This window comes from Furipterus horrens, unplaced genomic scaffold (assembly GCF_987537825.1).
Source record: "Furipterus horrens unplaced genomic scaffold, mFurHor1.1.pri manual_scaffold_3, whole genome shotgun sequence".
Classification (NCBI taxonomy): Eukaryota; Metazoa; Chordata; class Mammalia; order Chiroptera; family Furipteridae; genus Furipterus; species Furipterus horrens.
The window spans coordinates 14,541,782-14,555,577 of record NW_028327173.1 but is presented as its reverse complement, the minus strand read 5'-3'; the positions used below and the strand labels follow the sequence as shown (position 1 = coordinate 14,555,577).

Below are 13,796 nucleotides of genomic sequence, written 5' to 3'. Positions count from 1 at the left end.
TGTCTTTGAGCTGCCTGATGTCTTTGTGGGGCTGTCCGGTGGGCAGTGAGGGTGCGGTATGAAGGGGAGGTAAGGACTTGGAACAGCCGATGGGAATGGCAGCTGAAAGCATGAGGTTAGCTGAGGTCCTGGGTGCCAGTGAGAGGAGCAGAGAGAGGAGCGCAGGGCCAGGAACCAAGTTGGGGAAACATCTCCTATTGTGAGCAAGAGGAGCCAGAACCACTGAAGGAAGAAAGGAAAGAACAGTCTTTCACTCTCCTCTCAAACATGAGGTCTATCCATTCAGTCTCATCTCCCCAGGGTTCTGGCAGCTCCCTATCTGGAGGTGTCAGAAGGCAGCAAGAGGTCAAGAGGGTAATATTGGGCTGGGGGCAAGTGAACTGCGGGGAACTCAGAGGTGTGGACGTGTGTTCAGGCACCAGGAGAGCTCGCCCTGCACTTGGCTGTCAGAGTCGCCACCCAGGCCTCCCTGCCCCTGGTGGATTTCATCATTCAGAATGGGTGAGAACTCCCTGCCTTCACACTCTTCCTCCCTCCTCTCCTCTTCCTCCTTTCATCCCGACGGTGACCCCCTCACCTCTCTGTTCCCCTTCCTTCCTCCCTGACCATGCCTCCCCAGCGGTCATCTGGATGCCACAGCTGCTGATGGGAATAGCGCCCTGCACTACGCTGCTCTCTACAACCGACCCAACTGCCTCAAGCTGCTGCTGAAAGGAAGAGCCTCGGTTGGCACAGGTGGGGCCCAAAGCCTCCTCCATAAGGCTTCCATCCTGACCAGCCCTTATGTGGGACCCCCTGCCCTTTTCCCGGACACAGAGTGCTGGTCACAAGCATGGACTTCGCTGTCCAACTTGGGTCCTAATCCTGGCTTGCCTCTGACCACCTGTGTGACTGTGGGGTTTGTCCATTCAGCTCTTGAATCTCAGCTTCCTCATCTGTAAAATGGGAATAATACCACTGACCTAATAGGTCTGCTAAGAGGGTCAAATAAAATATTGTATCTAATGAAACAAATATGAGCTGAACCTGAATTATAATGATTATAATAGCTATCATGTACTATTTAACATGCGCCTGGTAATATGCCAAGTGCTCTACACGTATTCACTTATTTAATTTTCACAGCAACCTGGTCAGGTAGTTACAAGTATCATACTCATTTTATAGATGAGAAAATTAAGGCCCAAGGTCACACAGCCAGGAAGTAGCACAGCCAGGATTCAAACACAAGACAGTTTGATCCCAGAGGCGCATCTTAACCTTTAAGCTTTCATGCGGCTTTGACCCTGACTATGACTTCTGACTTTACCCTTCACAGTGAATGATGATGGAGAAACAGCTCTGGACATTGCCAGGAAGAAGCAGCACAAGGAGTGTGTGGAGCTGGTGAGGTCTAGGGAAGGAGGGGCACCCTGACCCTCTCCGTCTCTCCTCCCAGCGCTGGCCCTCTGAACTATCAAGGCTTTGTTTTTGGCAGCTGGAACAGGCCCAGGCTGGGACCCTAGTCTTCCCTCTGCACGTGGACTACTCCTGGGGAATTCCTACAGAGCCTGGCTCTGACAGTGAGGAGGATGAGGAAGAGAAGGTGGGTCGCAGTCCCTGCCTCTCAGGCTTCTAGAGAGTAGAAGGAGAGAATCAGACTGGACCAGGTGTGGGGAGGGGCGGGCGCGGGGCGGGGCTGCACTGGAGGAACCAGGCAGTCCTCCCTCCCACACTTCTGCCCCAGCAGTGTTGCCCTCTGAAGCCCCCGGCCCAGGTCCTCTGGGCCAGCGGGAGGATGGACATCAGCAACAAGACCTATGAGGCCGTCACCAGCCTGGAATCAGCTGCCCCTCAGAGCCAGAGTGAGGATTGCCCCCCACCCTTACCTGTTAAAAACCCATCTCGGACCACAGTCCCAGGCCGAGCAGGACACACCAGTGGAGGTATGGTTCGCTTCCCGGAAAAATGCTCATTATGCCATTCATTGAGGGCCTACTGTGTGCTTGGGCACTGAGCTCAGAGTACATATGTTAGTTCATATTATCTTCACAATCACCTGGCAGGTCATGGTTCTCGTCTCCCCCTTAAAAGTACAGGAACAGAGATGTTAAGTAACTTACATAAGTCCCTTATGTGGGATTCAAACCCAGGTCTGTTTTACTCCAAATCTGTGAATGCTTCACTTAAATAAAAAGAGAGAAACATTCATGGAGCATCCATTCTGTCTTGACGTCTTTGGGACACAGTCAGCTGGGGGAGACAAAAACCAGAATGCAGTCTGAGGCCGGCATAAGCAATGTGAATCCCAAGGGTACAGGAACTTGGAGCGTTCTGTTGAGTACTGTTTCTCCAGTCCTAGCACGGTGCCTGGCTGCCTGGCTGGGCTCAAGAACTAGGTGTTGAATGAATGAACTGGCTTGTTCTGGGAGTTCTGGGGAGGGAGAGAGCATGTCCTGTTGGGACTGGACAGTGGTTTAGGAAGGCTTCCTGGTGGTGGGGACAGCCTCTGAGCTGAGCCTAAGGGATGAGCAGGGGAGCCCGACTGAGGAGACTGTGTAAGCAGAGGCGGACAGTGCCCCACTGTGGCCCTGGATGCTGTGAATGAATGTGCGGATGGGTAAGGCTGCAGCATGGCGGGGAGAGCTGACAGAGAGGGCTGAGAGGTAGATGGGGAGTGGGGAACGGGGGGACCCTAGAAGCCAAAGACAACTTTGAAATTGAGCAGAACAAGGGATAAAAACGGGCTTTATCATTTCTGATTCCAGATCATTCCGAAGTCCCCAGCCTGAGCTCAGAGCCTCCTGGGGCCCCTGAGAGCCAGGGCAGCCCAACATCTTCCTCCTCTAGCCTTACAAGCCCTGTGGAACTTGGGGGTGCCAGCCAAACCCCGCCCAGCTCTGAAGAGGGCCTCTGGGAGCCCCCAGGCACCTCCCGACCCAGCCTGACATCTGGAACCACCCCTGCGGAGATGTATCCCCCTGTCAGGTTCAGGTTGGTGAGAGCCCAGCAGTGCAACCTGGGCAAATGCCTCGACCTCTCTGAGCATCCATTTAGTTCCTCACCTCTAAACTGTCTGCCTGAAGACTGGGACACCTGCCAGCTCTGAGGCCCATGACTAATACAGAAATACTAAATCTTATGTGGAGGGTGATTGGATCGCTTTCTTCTTTATACACCTGCTTCCAAGTCTGGCCTGGAATGTTGAGTAAGAACCTAAGACCCAGAATGCTGAAGCTGGAGTAGAGAACACTTAGTCCCCCCATCTGTGTGGCTTGTTCTAGAGCCTGTCAGTGGGGTCCTCACTCTGTCCCCACCTTCAACCCAAGATCCAGTCCTCTCTTCTTTACAAACACATTCAGTTTGTAGTTTGGGGACTAGGCGTGGGGAAATTTCCGGAGCTCTCTAGAGGTCAGTTCCAGGCCTCTGGGGCCTGTGATAGACCCAGCCAGAGGCCTTGTAGACTCCACCCACCTGTCCTAAGTCCCCAAGCCTTGTTCTACACCTGAGCCTTTTCTCTCTACTCTGGGGACAGGGGGAGCTCTGTGGGCATGGGGGTCACATTGGCCTTTCCCTGCTTTTCAGCTCCGAGAGCACTCGCTCCTATCGGCGGGGGGCGCCAGAACCTGGAAGACTGCCCCTCAGCCAGGCAACCTCTACCCAGAAGGAACATGGCAGTAGGTAGGAGCTCAGGACTGTGGTTTGAGGGGAGATGGCAGGGTACTGGGAGGGACAGTTGGTCAAGAGTGGGTGTATTAGGGTGGGAGACCTCTCCTTATGATCGGGATACATGGGGGCCTAGGTGGCACAGTTGGGCCTTTCCCTGCCCCAGTGCTCCTCTTGCCCCACTCCAGCCCAGGATGGGGGAGGCAGGGGAGAGCCCAGGCCTTGAGGGGTGGCAGAGGTGATAGGCCCGAGCTCTGGCACTCCCCAGGAGAGGCTGAGCAGAGCTGTGGCAGCCAGGCTGGTTGCTCAGAGAAGGAATCCCTGCCCTGCAGTTGAGGTAGGATTAGGGGGGCTGTGTGCCAGCCCTCAGTTTGCCTGAACTCTCCCCTTGTACAGGAGTCTCCTGCAATCTGCTGAGACTGCCAGCCCCCAGGCATAGAGGCTGTGCATCTGTTTAGTTGAGAAACCTGGGTATGGCAAAGGACAGAGCCAGGAGTGTTGGGAAGGAAGCTGCCTCTGTTCCCTGTTCCCCTGGGAATTACTCAGGGGTGGTGTTGGTTGTCTGCTAGGAGTGTGAGGAGGTGAGGGCAGGAGCTGGGTCTCTCTGGGGAACTGTCATCCTCAGTCCATCAAAGTCAAGCACCAAACACAAACCTGTGTCCACACCAGGTATCCGTCACCCAGCGGTTAGCTCATGGCTGTTGTTGAAGCATGCATCATAATAAGAGCCCTAGCTTTGGAGTAAGGAGACTGAGCAAGTGGCTGCACTTCTTCGAGCCTCAGTTTCATTATCTGTAAAATGGGGATATTTTTACCTACTCCCATATGATGGTGTAATTTCATCACCATGGGACAGTTGTGAAACTGAGTGAGATAAACAGCTGATACATAATAAGTGCTTAGAAAATGTCAAATTTCATCCTTTCCCCACCAGGTTGGCTTCACTAAAGGAGAGAGCTTAAGAACTGGAGTTCTCCCGACAAGTCCTGTGCAGCTTTTGCAAGACTAGCTCTTTGCTGGCCCTTGCATGCCTGAACCACCATCTTGCTGGACCCCCGACGATCAAAGCTAGGACTTGAGCCCACGAGACTGGGGAGCTGAGGTGTTCATTTCTTTCGGTCTTGCTCTCTCTGTCCCTGTGCCTCTCTGGCTGGCCTTCCTCCCTGCCATGGGCCATGCCCCTGCCAAGGACACTGTGCTGGGGCTGATGATGGGTCTTTCCTGTCTATCTCATTACCACCACCACACACACACACCGGTACAGGGAGCCCTTTGGCAGGATCGGAGTGCTTCTGAGCTAGCTTCAGCTGCAGGCCCTCAGTCCCCTATCAGACCAGGACTCTGTTTCATCCTTCATTCTGGGGGCTTCACAAGCATAGGACCAGCCAGCCTTCATCATTCTCCAGATCAGGGATTCTGCCAGCATAGGGACATCTCTTTGTCCCTTCATTAGTATTTCTTTACTGAGTTCTGGCTCCATGTCCAGACCTATGCGAGGCACTGCAGATGCCACATAAATAATACAAGGGTCCTGCAGATGTGGTCCCTCGCTGGGAAGCTGGTCCCAGGGGTTGAGCTTGGGAATGGGTGGGGAAGATGGTTTTGGGATCAGGGGCACATTGACAATCAGCTATATGACACTGCAGTTGTCTACAGCCCATATTCATTCTGGCTGGTCAATGGCCATGCCATACTGCCTGTTAACTAGATATTCTGAGTGTCACTCCTTTTGAGGGTCAGCACGGCCTTCCCAAGGTCCTCTACTATCTTCTCAGTCAAGAAGCAGAATAGGGCCCTGGCCAGTGTGGCTCAGTGGATTGGACACCGGCCTGCGAACCAAAGGGTCACCAGTTCAGTTCCCAGTCAGGGCACATGCCTAGGTTGCAGGCCGGGTCCCCAATTGGGGGTGTGCAAGAGGCAACCACACATTGATGTTTTTCCTCCCTCTCTTCCCTTCTCTAAAAATAAATAAATAAAATCTTTTTTTAAAAAAAGAAGCACAGTAGGACTGCTCAGTCTCCTTGACTTAGCAGGATGCATTCCTGGATGATGGGTTCTCACTTTGCTCCCCTTTCTCTTGGTCAACTCAGGAGCCTTCCAGTCTCAGGGAAGGAAAGGGTCATGAAAGGTGACAGGACAGTGACCAAAATGGGAGGGCAGAAACTCAATGGTTCTGCTTCCCAGTGCCAGAAGTTCCACCGTGGCCTTCAGCCTCATATTAGAAAACAGACCCACTAAGCCATGGTCAGTGTCTAACTCATCAGCTTTATGGCTGCTGGTGGGCCAGGCCAAGGAGGGAGGCCAGTGGTGAACGCAGCAGCCTGGCCCAGAGGCTGGGCTGTCTACCCCGGAGACCTGACTGCTCTGTGATCCCCCATGAACAGAGTTGATGTCTGAGCCCCCAGTGTCTGAACTGTTTCTTGTACTCTAATAAAAGTTTTCTTTCTTTTTTTGAAAAAGTAAATCCCAGTGTTTTTATTTATGTGATCTGGAGAGCAGTAGGGAAGGGGAGAGAATCTTAGGGCTTGGAAATCTGTCTTTGGGCCCCATAAGGAAGACAGCCTGGGGCAATTTTCCCCCAAGGGACACTTGGTTATTGCTCCCGATGGGATGGTGCTACTGGCATCTAGTGGCTAGAGATCAGGGAAGCTGCTAACATGTGACAATACACAGATCAGCCCCCCACAGCAATGAATGGTGGGGAGGAAAGAGCACCAGTCCAGGAGTGAGGAGACCTGTAGTTTAGCTTCGCTCAGTTCTTGTCTCAATTTGATTTTCCCTGAGACGGATATTTGGGGTCAAGTAGCTTATTTGTGAAGTGATTCCCAGGAAGCATAACGAGGGAGTTGGGAAGTGAAACAGAAGCTTAAGAAGCAATAAAGGGTGTGTAAAGAGGAGCTGTCACCGTGAATATCTAGGGCTTACTTACTGGAGACCTTTGAGAGGTGTTACGTATTAGAACAGGCCTTCAAGTTGTCCCATTGAGTGAAAGAATCAGTGTCTTTACCACCAACTCTGGTCTCTCTTTTTTGAAGAGGTTATTTACTTATTTTTAGAGAGAGAGGAAGGGAGGGAGAAAGGGAGAGAAACATCAATGTGAGAGAGAAACATTGATTGGTTGCCTGTCTTACATGCCCCGACTGTCTCGGGACTGAACCTGCAACCCAGGCACGTGCCCCAACCAGGAATTGAACCAGTGACCCTTTCTTTGCTTTTCGGGACGTTGCCCAACTACCAACGGAACCACACCGGTTAGGACAGGTCTCTTGTTGGTTGGGAAGGTCCTTAGTGAGGGTGTCAATTCCCAAGCTCTTCCGGTCTGCCTCGAAGTCATCAGAGAGCTGTGGAAAGATGTCGGAAGCATCTCCAGGAATTGCCTGCGTGTGACCTGCAGGGAGGACAGGTAGGCAGAGGGGATATCAGTGGGTACCAACAGTTTCTGAAACAGCTGAACAATGCAAGCCTGGGCCTCTCTGGGCCTCACTCTTCCCATCAGTGCCGTGAAGGGGTTGGACTCACTTTCTTGGGGTCCTTTGAGCCCTGATGGTGTAGGAGTTTGGCTTCTTTGATTGTCCTACAACTCATAATGGGAACTGGATGGAAGTTTGAGGAAAATGAAATTTGTTTTATTTGTTATCAAACAATCTTTAATTGAAATACTTCTTTTGGTGTTCTTAACTAGCTGGGCATGCCACTACACTGCTGCGGATGTCATCTGTGATGTCATGAGGGTGGCAGCCATCAATATTTTAGTCCACAGACTGGGCAGTCCCCAGGATCTCTTAATGGTTCTGGGGAGTTCTCTAGCTAAAGATTGGTGACACATCTGTTGGGCAATGTTGACAGTCTCACTAAAAGTGATATTTCCACTGTGCTTAATGGTTTTTTTTGTTGTTGTTGTTCCTTTCTGTCTCTTGGTGGTTCTTTGAGGGCTTTGGCGATCAGGTCAGAGGCTGAAGGCACTACCTCAATCTGGGCCTCTCTGGGCCAAATGGCCAGTCAGTCGCCAGTGGCTTTGGTGATATCATCACCAACATTTTTTGGAGACAGACCCAGAGGGCCAGTCTTGGGGGCCAGGCCAGATGTGTCACCAACCTACCTGCCAGCACACGGTGGAGGCAACTGGAGTCAGATGAACTTGGATTCGGGATGACCGAAGAAAGTTGCACCTAGGCCTCCAAGCCAAGAGCCGAAAGCAATTTTTTAAAGGCAGTCCTAAGTAACTGCAGACAGCTGTCTGACTGTCAGTCTAGAGGGGCTCGCTTGGGGGTTGGTCAAGAGACCTCCCCAAATACAAAACTGTTTGCCTAACCACTTAGAAGTAGCCACAGTGCTTGGCGTGGTCGGGCCCCACCCAGCTCTGATTTTCTGCCTCGTTTCTCCCCCACCCCTCTCACCTCTGCGCTGCAGCCACACCAGTTTTTCAGTTCCTCCAACCCTGACGTGCTAAGCGCCCTCCCATCCCTGAGCTTTGCACATCTGAAACTCCAGGAGGACTGCTTCGTTCCTCTCTGGATGCCCAGGACTAGACCTGTCTGGCACAGAGCAGGTGCTCAATAAATATATGTTGACTGAGTGAATGTCTTCTCTTAAGTGAGCACCCCCTCCTGCCTCCAGCTCCCACTCTGCACTTCTGCCCGAAGTTTAAATGTTTCTTCAGAGGAGATGACACCCCTCAAATTTGTCCTTAGGGTAACTCCCTCTTCTCTCTACCCCTCACCCTAGTTGTGATAATACAGAATGGATTCTGGGCAAGGTTTCTCTTGCCCACAGACCCAGTCTCAAGCTTGCTGGGACTGGTTCTACCTTGTTTGTTGCTTGAACGCTCAACAGATTTTTGAATGAATGAAAAACATCACCCCTTCCTACCTTGGTCCCGGGACACACAGCAGCAGTCAGAAGCCAGGTGAGGCCACACCACACTGTCTCTGTGCCTGGGCTGGGCTGGGCTGGGGTTCTCTCAGTTTCTCTCAGGAGAGTCTGGAGATTTCACTGAACACTCCAAACTGCAACTCTCCACCCCACACACTGCGGACTTTTCATGCCTCCCCTCCAGGTCCCTAAGCAACCTCCCCTCCAAAAGATAACTTTCTGTCAATTAAACTCTTATTTAGGAGGAGACCTGGATCCTCTGGAGACCCTTGGAAAGTCCTGCCTCAGAAACACAGATGTGTGCACAGCGGGGTTGGTGCAACTCGGTCTCCTCGCCCCCCAAGATGGCCCTTCCAGACGCCATCCCACTGGGAGGCAGTGTCCTGACCACGGACAGAGGGCGCCCATGCACTTGGGTCGGTATTTCTGTCTGGCACACTTGATCTCCCAAGCCCCGACTACTCAACGCAGTCCTGGGCCGGCAACACCGGACGTAGTTCTGTAGGACCTTGTTAGAGATGCAAAATCTAATGGTTACAAAATAGTCAGAAACAGAGGGCCTGGATACGCGTGCGCACGGGATGTGAGTGAGCACAGGGTCGGGCAGTTTGATTTGGTGATCATGCCCAAAAATGTGACCTGAGTGCACCAAGGTGCCTCCACTTTGGCACAGGCATGGCCGCCCGCTTTGAGTTGAAACGGGGCGGATACGCGGGAGTCCTGAACTTTCGCCGGACCTCCCGGGGTGCACTCAGGCGCCCTTCTCACGGCGACAGTCTTTTGTGTCCCGGACGACAGCCTCCTGACTCGCCAGAGAGCCCTCTTCCCCAAACCTCCCTTCAGCTCTTGACGCTCCCCCCACCCCCACCCCCACCCCCCACCGAGAAGGGCCCGAGGAGAAGAACACTTTCTCCAAGCCTCGTCCCGCTCGGGAGGCCCGACCGGCCGGCGCGGGCAATCTTTGCCCCAGCAAGTCCTTGAAATCTATATTTAGTGCACGCCACCCCTCCCCCACGTCGGAGGCAGGCGGGCGGGGAGGGGGACCCCGCCCCCGCCAGGCGTGTGTGTCGTGTGTATTTGCGTCCCGTGCGGGTTGCACGCCCTCCGCCTCTGCGCCTCCCGCCCCCTCACCCCGGCTGCTGCCCCAGAGCCCCTCGGCCCCCCGGGCGTCGTGGGCCAACATGGGCCAGGAAGAGGAGCTGCTGAGAATCGCCAAAAAGCTGGAGAAGATGGTAGCCAGGAAGAACACGGTGAGGCTGGAGAGTTCGGGCCAGAGCGTCCGACCTGGGAGGCGCGGGGAGGATGTGTCTGAGAGTCCCGGGGGAGCTTGCTGGCCGGGCGCTGGGGAGGCGCGTGCGGGACTCAGGACCCGAGGGAAGCGCGGCTGGTGCAGGGCTCAGCGCCCTTTTGGGGACCGCTGAGCACCTCAGAGTGGGCGTGTGCATGGCTTGGGGCACCGCGGGTGGGGATCGTGTGGGCCCCAAAGACAAGGCTCGTGCACGTCCCTATGGACATGTAGGGTTCAGGGGTCCCGGGGTAGCTTGTGCCGGGAAAGCGAGGGAAGAGATCCGGCTCTTGAAGAGGACTTTCCGCGCCCTGGGACAGACGACGTGTGCAAAGCCAGGGGAGTGGTGGCGACGGCGGGGTGGAGGGAACAAAATCCTGGTGGCCCCAGAAGTGTCAAAGAAACTTGAGCTGACGAGGGGTGCTGAGCCTCGTCTGCTCCGCACCGGGGAGTGGATCTGGGGGAGAAAAGCAAAATGCTGCGGATTCCGCCACCCCAGTTTCGGGAGCAAGGAGCGGTTCTGTTTGCAATTTTCCTTTTCCTTGGCCGCGGGGTGGGGCCTGCTCCGGCGGGGGCCGAACAGGTGCGGGACAGCCGCAGCCCTCGGGGCCCCGGGAGGGGGGGTCGGAGAAAGGAGGAGGGCTGGAGACACGGGCTTTGCTCACCGACCAGGAGTTTGAGGGTGATCAGGGCTGGCGGTCCTACCGGAGGATTCCCGGAGCCCGGAGCGCAAGCCGACTTGAAGTTAATGTTTGATCCTTCCCGTGATCTTTGCCTTCAGGCTGGCGCCGGGGGATTGCCCGGCCAGAGCAAAGCTGGCCTTCGTTCAGGGAGGATCTGGGCACACCCCGGCAGGGAAAAGGGAGGGTAGCCCAGCGAGCACGTCCCCCCATCTCACCCTGTCCCCAGGCCCGCCTCCTTTCAACATCCATAGCCCTGTGCTGGAGCGGGAATTTCATGTCCAGGGCCTTCTGTGACCCTAGGAACTTGGGAAAGGGATGGACTTAAAGCAGAGAAAAGAGAAGGGTCGCTGGAGCCATGGAACGTCCGAAGCCCTAGAGTAGACATGAACAGTAATGAGTTGATGTTGATATAAAGGCCAGAGCCTTAGTTTCTTCCTCTGTAAGGAGCTGCGATTACCTACCTCCTGGGAAGGAGTTTCACTGGATTTTTGTTTCTGCTATTGGTGGTGAGGGTGGAAGAGATGTGAAATCCTTAGTAGGACTGGGGATGGTGCTAGCAAAGAGTTTAGGGAACAAGACCTGCTTCTGCACAGCCAGATGAGACGGGACCCTGCAGAGTGCTGGCAGCTTCTCGCCCTTACGTGCCAGCCTCCACGAGCCCCTTTTCAGGATCTTCCAAAATCAGTGAAACTGAGCCTCAAGTCATGGGGTGGGGGGTGGGGGGGTGGGGGGGCTTCCAACTGGGGGTAGCAGAGCCCAACCCTGGTCTTCTGGGCTAAATTCAGCAGAAAGTAAACAGGTTATCCCAGCCCTGCTCCCTGCTGACTCAGGTTTAGTCCAGAAGATTCTGGGCCTCGAAGTGAGAGAGGTGGAGGGTGGGGGATGGGGTGGGGAAGCTTAGGAGACCTGAGAAAAGCAGCTGGGTTGGGAGCAGAGCTCTGGTTGAGAAGGAAGGGACTGGCCCTGGCTTCCCTTCACTCCTCTATGGCCATAGGCCCACCACTCTACTTCCCCTCTCTGGGCCTGGATTTTCTTTTCAATAAAATGGGAAGAGGAAATGGGGTTCCTTGGAGTGCATTCCTGTGGCAGTATTCAGAGCTCTCTCCAGGAATGATGAAAATTTGGCCACAGGGTCTCTGTGCTCAGAGCCGGTCTACAGCCACGTCTGTGCCTGGGCTTTTTGCAGCATCTGAGTGGGCACAGAACACTGGGCATGTGATCAGGAAAGGTGGGGCTTGCTCTGGGAGTGAAAATGGGCCCCGTTGGGGGTGGTTAGGGAGAGGAGGACACACTTCCTGTAATAAGACGGATCCTCCACGTTGCAACTCATACCCAGAGTCTACTGCCAATTACTGAAGGCCCAGCAACTTAGGGCTTTTGTCAGATGCTGTCAGTGTGCACCCATTGAAACAGCTTCAGACAGGCAAGCACCAAGTCACAGCTATACATACACACAATTACACACAACAAATATAGCCACACACACACACACACACACACACAACCATACCCAATAACCAAACAAGCAACTATGAACATAATTGCATATGAGACATGGCTACTGACCCTGACATGACAGACACATTGTTATATTTACGGAAAGATACACAAAGACAACTATACACGTGGGTACACGCATACATGCAGACAATAAGCAATAGCCAGACATGCAAAACTACAAACTTAACAGCCACACTTACCACTCACACATTCAGCTATTACAGCACAGACATCCCATGAAGACAAATAAGCACACTGCGATTCAAGCTGCGTACCCACAGCTCCACACCTGGACCAGAGACACTGCTGGCTGCACAGCCCATACGTGTATGCAGAGACACGCCTGACAATGCAATACTTGCACAAGGCATTGTGAGCCCAGCTTACAAGCAGGAGAGGGCTCAGGGCTATTCTCCAGTATGGCCCAGCTATACAGCGTGACATACATGCCAGGGGGTGAGATGGAACCTGTGTAACATTCATGGTTAAACTTTCAGGAATTGTTCAAGTCTGTTGTTAAATGCAGCCATTATTTAAAAAATTAAATTTTAAGTTTACAGTTAAATAAATTATATTAAAAACAAAGATAGTAGCTTTGGCAGGTGGCTTAGTTGGAGCGTCATCCTACGCACCAAAAGGTCATGGGTTTGATCCCGGTCAGCGCACATGCACATACCTAGGTTGTGCATTTGATCCCTGATCAGGGTGTGTATGGGAGGCAACTGACTGATGTTTCTCTTTTACATTGATGTTTCTCTCTTTCTCTCTCCCCCTCCCTCCCTTCCTTCCTTTCTCTCTAAAATCGATAAACATATCTTGAGATGAGGATTAAAAAAATAACAATAAAATAAAATAAAGCATTAAGCTCTTTAGAAAAAACAAAGGTAATGAATACTCTAAAATCATCATTTCCTAATTATTTTACTATCATCTATAGTCTAGAGGTTATTTACTTCTGTTGCATCAATATGCTGGGAATACTGTAGAATGGGTGTTACTCCTCGATACCTCCTTCAGTTCAGTGACAGCATGTTGGTAATTTAAAATTGGCCATGGAAGGAGTATTTACACTAGTAATGGCAAGTAATACACATCAGGTTTTTCTTTTCCCTTGAAAACTGGTTGTTAAACATTGCCCAGCATACCACTGCATTTACCTGTGCTGATAGTCCACAATTGTATAAGTAGTCTGGACAGATCTGTGTCCAGACCTACATAGTTGTATAGGGGTTCAAACCTGAAATGCCTGCGTTTGAATCCCAGCTCTGTTCCTTGTAATTTTGGGCAAGTTATTTAACCTCCCTGTTTCTTGGATTCCTCTGCTGTGAAAATGGGATCATCTATAAAAATGAGGGTAATAAGAATACCTACCTCATAAGAGGTCATTGTAAGAATTAAAAAAGATAATGCATGTAAAATACTTAAAACAGTGTCCAACGCATTGTAAGCCTTTAATTAATGTCACACGCAGAGTTATATGCTCACAAGTTTACACACAGACACAAGCCCACAGGTCACACCTCTGAAAACACACTGAGGACCCATGCTCTGAGGGAGGCCGAGGACTGGCAGCCCTCAGGACGCAGTCCAGGAAGCCTGGCAGGGACACACAGCTCACGGTCAGTTGGTGCTCCCCAGGGAACTGAACTCTAGACAGGAGGCTGGGGCTGGAAATGGGTGGGAGGAAGGAGAAAGCTGAAATGGGTCAGAGGCAGCCAGCAGATTTTCAAATCTGAGTTTCCTTTCTTTCCCTCCCAGCCTCCCCTCCTGCCCTCTGCTTTCTGTTTGATCCATTGGCTCAGGGAGTATAC

The 13,796-nt window shown here is 52.6% G+C and overlaps 2 protein-coding genes and 1 long non-coding RNA gene across 4 annotated transcripts in view; 2 read left to right on the top strand and 1 right to left on the bottom strand.

Annotated features, from left to right (window-relative positions):
- ASAP3 (ArfGAP with SH3 domain, ankyrin repeat and PH domain 3) overlaps positions 1 to 5,615 on the top strand; it is a 43,053-nt gene extending 37,438 nt beyond the window's left edge. Inside the window, 9 exon segments of the mRNA XM_090268776.1 lie at positions 416 to 501; positions 620 to 735; positions 1,319 to 1,386; positions 1,478 to 1,585; positions 1,730 to 1,925; positions 2,748 to 2,973; positions 3,565 to 3,607; positions 3,609 to 3,656; positions 4,580 to 5,615. Coding sequence (XP_090124902.1) covers positions 416 to 501; positions 620 to 735; positions 1,319 to 1,386; positions 1,478 to 1,585; positions 1,730 to 1,925; positions 2,748 to 2,973; positions 3,565 to 3,607; positions 3,609 to 3,656; positions 4,580 to 4,654 — 966 coding nt within the window. The 3' untranslated portion in view covers positions 4,655 to 5,615.
- Positions 5,616 to 6,668: 1,053 nt separating this feature from the next.
- LOC150014338 (uncharacterized) lies at positions 6,669 to 7,639 on the bottom strand. The gene is made up of 2 exons (XR_016509644.1): positions 7,165 to 7,639; positions 6,669 to 7,033 (listed from the first exon to the last, which is right to left on the bottom strand). It is a non-coding gene; the product is annotated as an uncharacterized LOC150014338 (long non-coding RNA).
- Positions 7,640 to 9,546: 1,907 nt separating this feature from the next.
- Positions 9,547 to 13,796, top strand: part of TCEA3 (transcription elongation factor A3) — a 35,294-nt gene continuing 31,044 nt past the window's right edge. Inside the window, exon 1 of one of the 2 annotated variants that reach the window (XM_090268775.1) lies at positions 9,547 to 9,767. In XM_090268775.1, the coding sequence (XP_090124901.1) occupies positions 9,699 to 9,767 (69 nt within the window). In that variant the 5' untranslated portion in view covers positions 9,547 to 9,698. The remainder of the gene's footprint in view (positions 9,768 to 13,796) is intronic. The other variant, XM_090268774.1, reaches the window with a different exon arrangement.